This window comes from Stegostoma tigrinum, chromosome 7 (genome assembly GCF_030684315.1).
Source record: "Stegostoma tigrinum isolate sSteTig4 chromosome 7, sSteTig4.hap1, whole genome shotgun sequence".
Lineage (NCBI taxonomy): Eukaryota > Metazoa > Chordata > Chondrichthyes > Orectolobiformes > Stegostomatidae > Stegostoma > Stegostoma tigrinum.
In genome coordinates, this window is record NC_081360.1 from 99305846 (window position 1) to 99322446 (window position 16601).

Here is a 16601-nt window from a genome sequence, read left to right on the forward strand (position 1 = left end):
CCACCTTGATCTTCACAGCTTACAGTTTGGGCAGATAGCCAAGAGTGGGTGGGTAAACGAGAACTTGAAGGGTTTTGAACATGAATATACTCAATGACACGGCCTCCACTGTTTTCCTGGGGAAGAGAATGCCACTAAGAGAGAAGATGTCTCCTTATCTCCATCTTAAACGTGAAACTCCTTAAACAGCGTTTCCCAGGTCTACGAGGAGAAATGTCATTTTAGAATCCACCTGGGGTCTGTGTAATTCTGTCTAAGTGTTGAACCTAAATTTACGTGGCATCAAAAATGATAGAGTCATGGAGTAATAGAATTACACAGCACAGATACAGGCCCCTTGGTCCAACTCATCTGCATTGACAAGGCATTCCAAATTGACCTAATCCCATTGACCAGCATTTGGCCCATATCCCTCCAAACCCTTCCTCTTCATGTACCCATCCAGGTGCCTTTCAAATGTTGTAATTGTACCAGCCTCCACGACTTCCTCTGGAAGCTCATTCCACACGCACACCACCCCCTGCATGAAAAAAATTACTCCTCAGGCCACTTTTAAATCTTAATAAATACCAAAAGAACTGTGGATGCTGTAAATCAGGTCCAAAAGCAAAGTTGCTGGAAAAGCTCAGCAGGTCTGGCAGCATCTGTGAAGGAAAAAAACAGAGTTAATGTTTCAGGTCCGGACTCTTCTTCTGAGGAAGGGTCACCGGACCCAAAACATTAACTCTCATTTTCTCCTTCAGAGATGCGGTCAGACCTGTTGAGCTTTTGCAGCAACTTTGCTTTTGTTCCCTTTTTAGACCATAAGACCAGAAGACATAGGAGTGGAAGTAAGGCCATTCGGCCCATCAAGTCCACTCCGCCATTTAAATCATGGCTGATGGGCATTTCAACTCTACTTCCCTGCACTCTCCCTGTAGCCCTTGATTCCTTCTGAGATCAAGAATTTGTCGATCTCTGCCTTGAAGGCATCCAACGTCCCGGCCTCCACTGCACTCCGTGGCAATGAATTCCACAAGCCCATCATTCTCTGGCTGAAGAAATGTCGTCTCTTTTCAGTTTTAAATTTACCCCCTCTAATTTTAAGGCTGTGCCCATGTGTCCTAGTCTCCCCGCCTAATGGAAACAACTTCCTAGCGTCCACCCTTCCTAAGCCATACATTATCTTGTAAGTTTCTTTTAGATCGCCCCTCAACCTTCTAAACTCTAATGATTACAATCCCAGGATCCTTAGCCCTTCAACAAACGCTAAACCTACCATTCCAGGGATCATCTGTGTGAATCTCCGCTGGACACGCTCCAGGGCTATTATGTCCTTCCTGAGGTGTGGGGCCCAAAATTGGACACAGTATTCTAAATGGGGCCTAACTAGAGCCTTATAAAGCCTCAGAAGCACATCGCTGCTTTTATATTCCAACCCTCTTGAGATAAACGACAACCTTACATTCGCTTTCTTAATCACGGACTCTACCTGCAAGTTAACCTTTAGAGAATCCTGGACCAACACTCCCAGATCCCTTTGTACTTCTGCTTTGCAAATTTTCTCACCATTTAGAAAATAGTCCATGTCTGTATTTTTTTTCCAAAGTGCAAAACTTCACATTTACTCACATTGAATTTCATCAGCCATTTCCTGGACCACTCTCCTAAACTGTCTAAATCTTTCTGCAAGATAATAAAATGTGAGGCTGGATGAACACAGCAGGCCCAGCAGCATCTCAGGAGCACAAAAGCTGACGTTTCAGGCCTAGACCCTTCATCAGAGAGTCAGAGCTCTCTGCTGAAGGGTCTAGGCCCGAAACGTCAGCTTTTGTGCTCCTGAGATGCTGCTGGGCCTGCTGTGTTCATCCAGCCTCACATTTTATTTTCTTGGATTCTCCAGCATCTGCAGTTCCCATTATCACTAAATCTTTCTGCAGCTTCCCCATCTCTTCAGTACTACCTACCTGTCCACCTATCTTCGTATTATTGGCAAACTTCACCAAAATGCCCCCAGTGGAAGTAAGGCCATTCGGCCCATCAAGTCCACTCCGCCATTTAAATCATGGCTGATGGGCATTTCAACTCTACTTCCCTGCACTCTCCCTGTAGCCCAGATCATTAATATATAAGGTGAACAGCTGTGGCCCCAACACTGAACCCTGTGGGACACCACTCGTCACCAGTTGCCATTCCGAAAAAGAGACTTTTATCCCAACTCTCTGCCTTCTGTCAGGCAGCCAATCCTCAATCCAAGCCAGTAGCTCACCTCGAACACCATGGGCCCTCACCTTGCTCAGCAGCCTCCCGTGAGGCACCATATCAAAGGCCTTTTGGAAGTCTAGATAGATAACATCTACTGGGTTTCCCTGGTCTAACATACTTGTTACCTCTTCAAAGAATTCTAACAGGTTTGTCAGGCATGACCTCCCCTTACTAAATCCATGCTGACTTGTTCTAATCTGACCCTGTACTTCTAGGAATTTAGTAATCTCATCCTTGACAATGGATTCTAGAATTTTACCAACTACCGAGGTTAGGCTAATCGGCCTATACTTTTCCATCTTTTGCCTTGATCCTTTCTTTAACAAGGGGGTTACAACAGCAATTTTCCAATCATCTGGGACTTTCCCAGAATCCAGTGACTTTTGAAAGATCATGGCCAAAGCCTCTGCTATTTCCTCAGCCACCTCCCTTAGAACTCTAGGATATAGCCCATCGGGGCCAGGAGATTTATCAATTTTTAGACCTTTTAGCATTTCAAGAACTTTCTCTTTTGTAATGCCTACCATACTCAACTCTGCCCCCTGGCTCTCCCTAATTGCTGGCATACTGCTCGTGTCTTCCACTGTGAAGACTGACGCAAAGTACTTATTAGGTTCTTCAGCTATTTCCTCATCTCCCATCACTAGCCTTCCAGCATCAATTTGGAATGGCCCAATGCCCACTTTTGCATCTCATTTGTTTCTTATGTATTGAAAGAAGTTTTTACTGTCATTTCTAATATTACTAGCCAGCCTACCTTCATATTTGATCCCCTCCTTCCTTATTACTCTCTTTGTTGTCCTCTGTTTGTTTTTGTAGCCTTCCCAATCTTCTGATTTCCCAGTGCTCTTGGCCACTTTATAGGCTGCCTCTTTTTCTTTGATACATTTTCTGACTTCCTTTGTCAGCCATGGCTGTTTAATCGCCCCGGATAATCTTTCTTTTCTTTGGGATGACCTCTGTACTGTGTCCTCAATTCCACCCAGAAACTCCTGCCATTGTCGGTCTACTGTCTTCCCCGCTAGGCTCTGCTTTTGATCTTGCCCCTCTCACCTTAAGCCTGTGCCCTCTAGTTTTGGACTCCCCTAACCCTGGGGAAAGGACCTTGATTATTCACCAACAAAAACACCTTTCTTTCAATCAACCTGTTCAAGGATATAATGACACATCTCTGGAGCAGGTGGGATATAAACGCGGTCCCACTTGCCCAGTGGTAGGGACACTACCAATATGCTGTAGGTGTCCAAAGAAATCACAGCAGGATCTGAAGCTGTACTGTTCTGCTAAAATCCCAAATGACCCTGTAGTCAGGTGTAGTATTAATTAGGCCATGCAGCCATTCTTAATGGTGGATCAAAATTATTCAGTGTGACTCAGTCCTGCTGCTCAGAGATATTATTACACTCTATTGGAGAAGGTCAGACTTGAACATGAGCCTCCTGAGCCTCAAGGTAGGAGCACTACCAACTTTAAGAACATTTAAGCCATCATTGGACAAGCATATGGACGTACATGGAATAGAGTAGGTTAGAAGGACTTCAGATTGGTATGACAGGTCGGCACAACATGGAGGGCTGAAGGGCCTGTGCTGAAATGTTCTATGTTCTATGTTCACTACCATTGTGTCGCACGCGCTCCTATATGTCACTCAGCATGGGTAATAATCGGAGCTATCGACCTGCTATCCCACAACTCTGGAGCAGGACGGATTTCAATCCAGGTGACCTACCTCTGAGGTGGGGACACTACCACTGGAATGCCAGCACCCTGAATGCTAGATCAGCATAGTCTTTTATTTTTAAATCCACAAGTTCAGGGATAATCATACCATTGCTTTTGTCAAGGGGAAGGCGATGGCATAGTGGTGCTCTCGCTAGCCTGAAGACCCAGGGAATGTTCTGGGGGCCCGCATTCAAATCCTGCCAATGAATGATGATAGAATCCAAATCCGGTTGCAAACCTGGGATTAAGAGTCTAGTGAAGACCAAGGAAGCATTGTCAATTGTCGAAGGGGAAAAAAAACCCCACTGGTTTATTCATGTCCCTATGGGGAAGGAAACTGCCATTCTTACCTGGGTCTGGCCTTCATGAGGCTCCATCCCCATGAATGAATCAAAAACAAATTAGGAGCAAAAACAGAAATTGCTGGAAAAGACCAGCAGGTCTGACAGCATCTGAGAAAAGAAATCAGAGCTAACGTTTTGGGTCCAGTGACCCTTCCTCAAAAACAAATTAGACTGGAACCCAATCTTTGTGAACCAAGACAGCGCTCAATGTTTGCTGAACAGTTGACAAAGGAAGTGCCCACCCTTGGCGGCTTGCTGTCGTTCACACCCTCTTTTCTGTCTTTACAACATGTGGATCTTTGTTCTTATTCTTAACAGAAAGAGGCAGAGAGAGAGAGAGATTTACTCACCTGCCGGCCTACCCTGTTGTTGTGGAGCCTCATGCGCGAGTGGATATCCTTGTAGGTTTCCCGCGAATCCAGGAAGTCCCTGGAGAACTTGTCGCCGTACTCCACATCAGGGCTGCAGCCTCCCCATTCCCAGGAGTCCTGGGGCCCCGGTAGGTCAGCGGGCAGGGGTTCGAGTACCCCATGCACCATGCCCTTACCCCGGTTCAGTGCCTCCAGCTGGAGCCGGTTGAGTTTGAGCCGGAAAGCCTCTTCATCACCTCTCCGTTTGTCGTCACAGCTGCAGGCTTTCAGCTTGCCCAGGCTACACGCATTGGAAACGGCATGAACTACTCCCGCTGCAGCAATGGCGTAAGCATACGCGCTCTCCTTAAAACCTGCACAGAGGCCGAGACAACACAGGTCATGTCAGACAGAACCCTTAGATTGCCAGCATCGGAATGATGCAAAAGGAGGACATTCAGCCCATTGTGTCAGCACTGGTTCTATTCCCTAGTGCCAATCCCCTCCCATATCTTTGCATACTGTCTCTACCCACATAACCATCCAACTCCCTCCCGAATGTCTCAATGGAACTGGTCTCCCAGGCATGGGGCACTAAAGAACTGCTGATGTTGGAGTCAGCGATAACATAGTGTGGAGCTGGAGGAACACAGCAGGCCAGGAAACATCAGAAGAGCAGGAAAGTTGACGTTTCTGGTCAGGATCCTTCTTGAGAAATGGGCCGAATAAGGGCCCCGACCCAAAATGTCAGCTTTCCTGTTCCTCTGATGCTGCCTGTCCTGCTGTGTTCCTCCAGCTCCACACTGTGTTATCTCTTATATACAGGACAGTAAATGGTCGCTTTTTGCCTTCAATGCATCACATCCCATGAAAGGATTCTAAAAGAAAATTAGCCAAATTATACTTAACAAGGTAAAGTACCTCAGAGCATTTTGCTTCATTAATACATGTATTGAAGGTGTGAGGGGGCAAGTTCAAAGGAAATGTGAGGGGCAAGGCTTTTACACAGGGAGTGGTAGGAGTCTGAAAGTTGTTGTAAGGGGGTTGGTGGAGAAAAAGGCGATGGGGCATTTAAGGGGCTTTTAGATAACACATTAATAGGCAACGAATGGTTGGATGTGCACCCAGGGGAGGCAGAAGGGATTACTTTAATTTGGTGCCATGTTTGGCACAACACTGTGGGCCAAAGGACCCTTACCTGTGCTGTACAGTTTGATGTTCTATGTTCTATGTTCTATGCACTAATCCAGTGATGGTGATGGCTTTGTGGTATTTATCACTGGGCTGTTAATCGAGGGACCCAGGTAATATCCCAGGGATGAGGGTTTGAATCCTGCCACAGTAGATAGTGGAACTTGAATCCAACAAAGGAAAAATTTGGAATTCGGTGTCTAATGATGACCATGAATTGATTGTCAGAAAAATCATCCATCTGGTTCATTAATGCCCTTTACATGAGGAAACTGCTGTCCTCACCTGAGGGTCAGACAGCATCCATGGACAGCTCTGATGAAGAGTCATCTAGACTTGAAACATTAGCTTGCTGTCTCTCCATGGCTGCTGTCTGAGCGGCTGTGATCTCCAACATTGGCTGTTTTCAGTACAGATTCCAGCATCTGTAGTAATTTGCTCCCACCTGGTCTGGCTTATATGTGACTCCAGACCCACAACTCTTAACTGCCCTCTGGGCATTAGGGATGAGTAATAAATGCTGGTTTAGCCAGCCACACCCTCATCCGAAAAACTAATAAAATGATTAAATTATTAATGGTGCTACGTCAATACAATTCATTGATCTACCTGTATCTAATACATGAGTGTTTTTTAGTAAAATGTTGTGTGACTGGGAATAACACTCCTACAGATACAGTAACCCGCTATGTTAGTTACTAGATGTAACATTCACAGATACTGGAGAGATACTCAAAATGTCAATGTATATGACACTCCTACATAGTATACAATAAGAACACGACAAGATATTAGCAATGAAAACACTAAGTGCTGGAAATAGTCAAATGAAAATATGAAAAAAAAAAGCTGGAGTCTGAGACTCAGTTCTTCAGGCCTGCTCCATCATTTATAAAACCATAGCTGATCCAATTGTAAGTTCAAATCCACATTCCTGCTTACCCACAGTAACTCTTTACCCTCTTTCTCAAACAGAATCTATCCACCTCTGCCTTAAAATATTCAAGGACTCTGCTTCCGCCACATTTTCAGAAAGAGCGTTCCAAAGACTCTCATAAAAATGTAAGAACCAGGGGCTGGAGTAGGCCATTCAGTCCCTGGAGACTGCTTCACTATTCAATATGATCATGGCTGATCACATCTCAACCTCAACTCCGCTTTCCTGCCCTCTCTCCATTAGCCTTCAACCTGCTACTAATTAAAAATGAACGAGTAAAAAACAAACAAATGAAAAAATACAGGACTGGTACAGGCCCTTCGGCCCTCCAAGCCTGTGCTGACCATCATACCCTAATTAATCCAAAAGTAAACCTGCCATTTTTCAATCTGTATCCGTCCATTCCCTCCCTATTCATGTACCTATCTAGGTGCCTCTTAAATATCTTCAATGTGCCCACTCCCACCATCTCTTCTGGTAGTGCATTCCAGGCTGCTACCACTCTCTGTGTGATAAATCTCCCTCGCACATCTCCCTTAAACTTTCCCCCTCTGAGCTTGAACCCGTACCCCCTTGTAATTGGAACTTCAGCCCTGGGAAAAAGCTTTTGGCTGTCCACCCTATCTATGCCTCTCATCATTTTGTAGACACCTATCAGGTCTCCCCTCAGATGCTGCCCTTCCAGTAAAAACAATCCTAGTCAAATCTAAGATAACAAAGTGTGGAGCCGGATGAACACGGCAGGCCAAGCAGCATCTCAGGAGCACAAAAGCTGATGTTTCGGGCCTAGACCCTTCATCAGAGAGGGGGATGGGGAGAGGGAACTGGAATAAATAGGGAGAGAGGGGGAGGCGGACCGAAGATGGATAGAGGAGAAGATAGGTGGAGAGGAGAGTGTAGGTGGGGAGGTAGGGAGGGGATAGGTCAGTCCGGGGAGGACGGACAGGTCAAGGAGGCAGGATGAGGTTAGTAGGTGGGAAATGGAGGTGCGGCTTGAGGTGGGAGGAGGGGATAGGTGAGAGGAAGAACAGGTTAGGGAGGCGGGGACGAACTGGGTTGTTATCCCTCGTCAAATCTATCTCCTCCTTAAAGTTACTCAATGTCCCGGCATCCAATGCACATTGGTGGAGTGAATTCTACGGATTTACGACCCTTTGAGAGGGTCATTTCACCTCATCTCTGTTTCAAGTCTGCTATCCCTTATTCTAAAACTATGACCTCTCGTTCTACATTGCCTCACATGAGGATACATCCTCTCCATAACCACTTTCTCGATCCCCTTTAGTATCTAGTACACAATCCTCTGAGGGAAAAATATTCACCTCATCTCTGTTTTAAATGGATGACCTTTGATTTTGCAAGTGACCCCAAATTATGGATTCTCCCAAAACAGGAAGCATCGTCTCGACATCCAACTTGTCAAGACCCCTCAAGGTGTCTTTATCAAGTCACAGTGGAGGGAGAGTGGAAATGACAAAGATGCTACAATACAAAAGTAACAGTGAATGGCAAAGGTTGTGATAAGCATTTGTGCACAACGAGTGCATTGTAGTTATTTTTAAAATTCATTCACGAAATGACAGCGTATCTGGCTGGGTCAGCACTTATTGCCCGGAGAGCAGTTAAAAGTCAACCACATTGCTGTGGGTCTGGGGTCACTTGCAGGTATGGACAGCAGTTTCTTTCCCTAAAAGGCATTAGATCGTTTTTTTTTCCAATAATCAACATGGTTGTCATTAGACTCTTAATTCCAGGCTGTTATTGAACCCATCTGTCATGGCAGGATTCACATCTGGGCCCCCAGGACATTACCTCAGTCTCTGGATTAATGGTCCAGCAACTGCTTCTCCCCAATCCCCTCCAAGCCCTCCTTTTTGTTCCTGAATATCCTCGCCCTTAAAGTTACTCAATGTCCCAGCATCCAACGCACACTGGTGGAGTGAATTCCACGGATTTATGACCCTTTGAGAGGGTCATTTCACCTCATCTCTGTTTTAAGTCTGCTATCCCTTATTCTAAAACTTTAAGCAACAAATCACCCATCGCATTTCTAAAGACTGTGGGATGCTGTAAACCGGAAACAAAAGAAAGAACAGTTGATGGAAAGGCCCAGCAAGTCTGGCAGTATCTGTGAAGAGAAATCAGAGTTAACATTTCGAGTCCGGTGAACCGAGAGTTCTTAGGAAGGGTCATCAGACTTGAAACACTAACTCTGATTTCTCTTCATAAATGCTGCCAGTTCTGCTGAGCATCACGTCACATCACATCTCTACCTCCCTCCAGTCCTGAAGAAGAGTCATACCTGACTCGAAATGTTAACTCTTCTTTCTCTCTCTGGATGTCTACAGCACTTTCTGTTTATGTTTCAGATTCCCAATATCTATAGTGCTTACTGAAAGATATTAGGACAGGTTTTCAAATAAATAGGAGAGAGGGACAGAGATTCAGTGAAGGTTGGAAGATGCAGGTATAGTCACCAACATAACACTCCCTCAGACAGAAAATGTAGATCGTTCAAAAAAGGAGTCATTGCAGAAAGCAAATATCCCATTTGTCAGCAATAAAGGGTTTTTAAGTCAGGGTGAGATGCCAATTTCACTGCCATGAGAGATTACTGTAAGGACTCATCTGTACATTTGGTGCTTCATGGCGTGAATAAGAGATCATTAAATAACAGCAACATAAATTGCTTCAACCCATGATTTTGTGGTCCTGCCTTGTAAAAAAAAATGGTGGCCTTATTTCTCTAAGCATATTAAACAAGGTCACAGAATTGTTAGAGTGCAGAAGGAGGCCATTCGGCCCCTGTTGTCTGCACTAACTCTCCAAATGGACATCTCGTCTCGTGCCATTCTCCTGCCTTCTTCCTGTCACCCTGAGCATTTTTTCATTTTCTCATGACCATCTCATTCCCTTCTAAACGCCTTGATTGAACCTGACTCCAACACACTCTCAGGCAGTCTGTTCCGGACCCTAACCTCTTGCTCCATGCAAAGGTTTTTCCTTGTGTCACTTTTGTTACTATGAATTATTTGATAACCCTGCCCTCCCATCGACAACCCTTTCATGAGCAGGAAGAGTTTCTCCCTGCCTGGGCCTCTCCTGATTTGAAAACCTTAAGCAGATCCCCTCTCAGCCTTCTCTCTCTCAAGGAAAGAAGCCCCAATGTTTCCAATCTCTCTAAGTATCTGAAACTTGAGCCATTATTGTGGATCTTTTCTGCACTCTGTCTAATGCCTTCACATCCTTCCTAAAGTGCTGCTTACAAGTTCAACACAATCTCTTTGCTCTTGTACTTTACCTCATCTTAACAAAGCTTCAAATTAATTTGTTGCAGGAAAATTACTTTGATTCATTTTTTTTTCTGTCATCCAAAAAAGGCATAAAGGTCTTCCTTTTGATAAATGCTTCACCTAATGGGGTATGGCCTTAATTGGGAAAGGGTTTGGCAAATTTTCGAAAATGGTGTCATAAACATGCAACTCTCTTGTGGAAGCTACACTGAAATGTATCATAGCGTCAGAGAGTCATATGGCACAGGTTCAGCCCAAATTGTCCATGCTGACAAAGTATCTCAAACTGGTCTAGATCCATTTGCCTGTGTTTGGCCCATATCCTTCCAAACCTTTCTCCTATGCTCCAGGTGAAAACATCCCAGCCTATCCAGCTTTTCATAGAGTTATACAGACCCGAAACAGACCCTTCAGTCCAACTTGGCCGTGCTGACCTAGGATCCCAAGCTAAACTAGTCCCACTTGCCTGCACTTGGCCCATATCCCTCTATTTTTTTCCTATTCACGTGCCTGTCCAAATGCCTTTTAAATCTCATAACTGCGCCAGCAGCTACCACCTCCTTTGGCCCTCCATTCCCGTCACATACCAGCCTCTGTGTGAATAAGTTGCCCCTTGGGCCCCTTTTAAATTTTCCCCTCTCACCTTTAATCCATGCCTTCCAGTTTTGGACTTGCCTAAAATGGGAAAAAGACCTTTTCTGTTCACCTCATCTATGCCCCCCTTGGTTTTACACACCTCTATAAGGTCACCCCTCAGCCTTCCATGTTCCAGGGGAAAAAAAGGTCCTATCCTATTCATCGTCTCCATGTAACTCAAACCCTTCAGTCCTCAATGACATCCTTGTAAATTTTTTTCTGCATCCTTTCTAGCTCAACAGCATCCTTCCTATAACAGGCTAACTAAAATTATACTCAGTGTTGAAAAAGTGGCTTCACTGGCATCTTCAATGAGAACAGTAGGTTACAGTAAGTTCACTGAATGTGATGTAAGACTGAAACGTGAGCAGTTCTCAACCAAATGGAAAGTGACCTCTGTCTCTCTCTCTCTCTCTCCACAGAAGCTGCCTAACCTGCTGGGAATTCCCAGCACTTTCTGGTTTTATTCCAAGCATGTTTTCAGCCTTTGTCAAAGCAAATTGTGTTGAACTATAGTTGACCTTGATGACCATCAACAAAGGAGAGAAATGAATTCAAGCAGGAGGTACAAATCCTGAATACCACTAGGTGATTCCTGGATGATCAGGTGAGTATGGAGCCAGTTGTAGATGTGATGCAACTCAGAGTCAAATAGCCACTTTAAGGGAGACTTCTCAAAGGATTGTCAATACACATGAAACAATGTTTTTTCAAATAAAATCCCCACAGTGTAGAAACAGGCCATTTGACCCAACAAGTCCACAACAACGCTCTAAAGGGCATCCCATCCAGGCCCAACCCCTACCCTATCCCTGTAACTCTGCATTTCCCTGTGCTAATCCATCTAACCAGCACATCTCTGAATACTCTGGGGCAATTTAGCTTGGCCAATCCACTTAACCTGCACATCTTCGGACTGTGGGAGGAAACTGGAACACCCGGAGGAAACCCACGCAGAAACAGGAGAATGTGCAAACTCCACACAGACAGCCACCTAAGGCTGGAATCAAACCCGGGTTCCTGGCACTGTGAGGCAGCAGTGCTAACTGCTGAGCCACCGTGCTACCCCCAAAGCTTTATGGGCAGAGCGCTCAGGTGATTGGGGAAGCAACACTGGGTAATGAAATCACCTGAACTTGCTATTGTTTAACGAGAAAAGAGCCAATATCATATCATATTAATTCCCACAGAAACTGCCAAGACGCTATACCTCCAGGCTCCACTCTCAAGTTAAAACCCTGGCTCATTAATATCCTCCCACTCTAACTAACACTTGCACTGCATCCCAATAATCCTCACCTTGTTATCCCCCTGCGTTCTTAGAAACTTGGCTTGAATTAACCGTTACTTAAGTTCTGAGGAAGGGTCGCCAGACCCAAAACATTAGCTCTGTTTTTTTCCCTCCACTGATGCTGCCAGACCTGCTGAGCTTTTCCAGAAACTTCTGCTTTTGTGCCTGATTTACAGAATCCACAGTTCTTTCGGATTTTCTTCACTACTTAAGCCTTTTGCTTTTCTTTATTGTCTCGTGCGATGTTGGTATCATTGGCAAGACGATATTGTCACCCATTCCAAAATGGATGGCTCGCTGGGTCAGCTCAGAGGGCAGTTCAGCATCAATAACAGCAGTTACGTCAACTCAGTTATCTGAATGTCTAGTTTACAATGTAGGGAGTTACCAATGGTGTATGTTCAACTCTCACGCCAGCTGAGGTTACTCGCCTTCTTAACTTTGTCCCAGCTGTCTGTCTCTGTTCAGCAAAGAAGACAATGGTGACCTTCTTGTAAATCTGGAGTCACATTTAGACAAGACGATGTCAACAGATATCCTTTGCTGAAGTAAACCAGATAGATTGTGTTACCACAATCCAAAGATATTTATCACGGTCACCATTACTGATGGGTCTTTTGTATTATTTGTAGGATTTGGTCATTGCTGGTTGGCCAGAGTTAGTTACCCATTCCTAGTTGCCCTTGAAGATGTTGCATTTCTAAGTTCCAGCAGCTGCTGCAATGGGATTGGAATCCTTCTGCCGAGAACATTAAACTTGGGATGTCTATTCCATATCTACCACAATGCCAGTCCCCTGGCCTTTCATTGATTGATCCCCATGAATCTCGGAGACTAACATCGCATCAGGCCATTTGGTCCATCTCACATGCACCTAGCAGCCTGAGCAGCACTGCGGCTCAGTGGTTAACACTGCTGCCTCACCAGTGCTAGGGACCAGAGTTCATTTCCACTCTTGGGCAACTGTTGTGTGGGAGTTTGCACATTCTCCCTGTGTCTGTGTGGGTTTTATCTGACAGTCTAAAGATGCACAGATTAGGGAGATTGGCCGTGGCTAATTGTTCTGTAGGGTCCAGCAATGTACAGGCTAGGTCAGTTAGCGATGAGAGACACAGGGATAGGGTGGGGGTGTGTGGGTCTGGGTCGGATGCTCTTCGGAGGGTTGGTACAGATTCGATGGGCTGGATGGCCTGCTTCATCACTGTTGGGATTCTATGAATTATGCTGCAATAACATATTTGTGCTCAAAACTTCAATTTGGATTGTTTCTCCTTTGACCACTCCCTACGGCAAAGCATTTTGCGTTCCAGCAGCACTCAGAGACAGTGCTGGAGGCTGGGCCATGGTGACATGATGGAGATTTTCAGGATTATGAGATGTTCTGCTATGCTAAATGAAGAGAAAAGCTTTCAATTGTGTGGCTGAGACCAAAGCTAGTGGCTAGGTATGTGGAATGATCCCTCACGGATTCAATACATAACTCCAGAGAAATTTCTTCACCCAGGGAGCTCAACTTGCTATAAGGATAGCATGTGAAGAGCATGGACATATTTAAGGAGAAACTTGATCAAGACATGGGAGAAAGGACTATTATAACACAACAATAGGGTTAGGTGAAGAGGATAAGAAAGTGTGAACAGTAGAACACATCAGTGGGCTGAATGGTCTGTTTCTGTGTTATAAATTTAATGTCAATTTTTTCAAACTTTTATGGGATTCCACATTAATAAACCCGCCAACTCCCTCCCATCATTGTCTCCTCCAACAGATGATATAGTTATTTTCTTATTCATGTTATGAAAACCCATCATTATTTCAGAACCATTTATTAAATCTGTTCTTTTAGCTTCTCTGTTGCAGTCTGGACAGTTCCCATGCAACTCTTCATAATTATAGTTTCCCACTGTCTCTTTAATTTTTTTTATGAACCTTGGTGCTGTGCTCACAATGGGACCTGGTCCTTTGCAGAGGTTGCTTAATGAAAGTAAGCAGTCATTATACTAACTACTTGTGTGGTATGCAAAATAAGCCTTCCAGGAACATGGTGCACATTGGTTGTAACAAGGGCCAATGGCTGTTCAAATCAACATGATCATACAAATAGGCCACCTCACCTTTTACACACCCTGTGCCCGCATCATTTCTTCTCCTCTCCCTTCATCCATCCACCTTAACTGCTGATAAAGGCCCCCATCCTGTCACTATACCAGCATGATATTGTGCAAAATTTGATTTTTGTTGTTTTATGTGTACAACAAATGTCCAGAGACCAGGTCATCTGGATAGATGAACCATTCACGGGGAGGTCTGGGTTTAGTGGTGTTATCTCTTATTGTTAATCCAAGTGCCCAGGTAAGGTTTGGGGGGAGAACCAGAGCTTGAATCCTGCCGCCAGAAGATGGTGAAATTTGAATTCAATAACAAAACAAATCTAGAGTTCAGAGTCTAATGATGACCATGAATCCATTGTATGGGAAAAACCCATCTGGTTCACTAGAGCCCTTTAGGGAAGGAAACTGCCATCCTTACCTGGTCTGGTCTACATGTGACTCCACAGCAATGTGGCTAACTGCCCCCTGGGATGGGCAAAAAGTGCTGGCCTACCTAACAATGCCCACATCCCATGAATGAATCAAAACAATTAATAGTAGAAGTTACGGTTGAAGTGAAATGCCATAGATGTACATAGATGGCATTGTGGTTCAACCCATAACAGGTAGATTGCAGCGATTCAAGATGGCAGTTCATCAACACCTCCTCAAGGGGCAATTCGGGACCAGCAGTAAATGGGTTAAAGAGTGGGTTAAAGTAAATTGGTAAATTTAGAACATAGAACATGACAGCGCAGTTAGGGCCCCTTCGGCCCTCGAAGTTGTGCCACGTTTGAAACCAATCTGAAGCCCATCTAACCCACACTATTTAGTTAAAGGATGGGTCAATAGAGATGCAGTGACAGGGATTTCAGAGAGATACTTCTGAATATATGAATAGACACATTACATCAAGGAAGAAAATGTCAACTGGTTAGTCTGTAGTTAAATAGGAAAACTAAAGATTGTATCAAACTAAAAGAAAAAGCAAAAACCGTTAAGAACTGTAGATCAGGAACAAAATCAGACATTGCTGGAAAAGCTCAGCAGCTCTGGCAGCATCTGTGACGTTTCGGGTGCGGGGACTCTTCCTCTGGTTTTGAGGCGTTAACTCTGATTTCTTTCTTCACAAATGCTGCCAGACCTGCTGAGCTATTCCAGCAATGTCTGTTTTTGTAAAAGAAGAAGCAGTTAGCTGTGCAGCAACAGGTGGCAGGTCAGAGCATTAAGCAGAATACATACACACAGCAAAGAATGACCAAAATATTAATAAAGGGAAAAAAGTGAGCAGAGAAGAGAAAGTTTCAGTAAATATTTAAAGGAGAAAGAGTTAACGAAGTCAGGGTCGATGCTAAAGGAAGTGTGATTGGAGAATTAATAATGGATACTAAGGAAGTGGCTGATGATTTGAACAGATACTTTATATCGGATTTCACTGTAAAGGATATAATTAACAGTCTAGAAGCAGTAATAAATGAGGAGATTGATGAGAGGAAGGAACGCAGGAAAATCACAAAAACCAGAGGAGCGCTACTGAGTGAACAGTTGGAGATACAGGCTGAGAAACACTTGGGTCTCGACGGACGTTATCCTAGGATTTTAAAAGAAGTGGTTAGTGAGATAACAAGGTGTACAGCTGGATGAACACAGCAGGCCAAGCAGCTCTACACCTTGTTATCTCAGATTCTCCAGCATCTGAAGTTCCTATTATCTCTGGTTGGTGAGATAGTTGATGAGAGATAACTGGAACTGCAGATGCTGGTGAATCCGAGATAACAAAGTGTAGAGCTGGATGAACACGGCAGGCCAAGCAGCATCTTAGGAGCAGGAAGGCTGATGTTTCGGGCCTAGACCCCTCATCAGAAAATTTTTCTGAGGAAGGATCTAGGCCTGAAACATCAGCATTCCTGCTCCTACGATGCTGCTTAGCCTGCTGTGTTCATCCAGCTCTACACATTATTATCTAAGATGGTTGATGCACTGGTTTTAATTTTCCAAATTCCCTTTTTTTTCAAGGATAGTCCCATAAGATTGAAAGACAGTAAATGTAACAGCCTTATTCAAAAAGGGAGAGAGGGAGAAAGCCGAAAACTGCAGGCTGGTTAGCTTAACATCTGTCATAGGGAAAATGTGAGATGTTATTACTACAGAAGTTACAGCAGGGCATTTGTATAAGCTCAAGGTAACTGGGCAGAATGGCCATGATTTTGTGAAAGGAAAGTCAAGTTTGACTAAGCAACTGGAGTTTTTTTGAGGATGTATTACATGTTTTTGATAAAGGAGAGTGTGTGGATATATTCAGATTTCCAGCGGGTGCCGTATCAAAGGTTGTTGTGAATTTTTTAAAAATTAACTCCTGGTGTAGTGGGGAGCACTATGGATGGAAGATAGACTGGCAAATGAGAAGTAGAGAATAGTCGTAGGTGGGTCTTTTCCATCTTGGAAACATGTGCTGTGTGAAATGCCACAGAGATCAAGTGTTGGGATTTCAACTGTTTATAAT

At 44.4% G+C, this 16601-nt stretch overlaps 1 protein-coding gene across 1 annotated transcript in view; it reads right to left on the minus strand.

Annotated features, from left to right (window-relative positions):
• LOC125454276 (protein Wnt-10a-like) overlaps nucleotides 1–16601 on the minus strand; it is a 68613-nt gene that overhangs the window by 29524 nt on the left and 22488 nt on the right. Inside the window, exon 3 of the mRNA XM_048534884.2 lies at nucleotides 4661–5034. Coding sequence (XP_048390841.1) covers nucleotides 4661–5034 — 374 coding nt within the window. The remainder of the gene's footprint in view (nucleotides 1–4660; nucleotides 5035–16601) is intronic.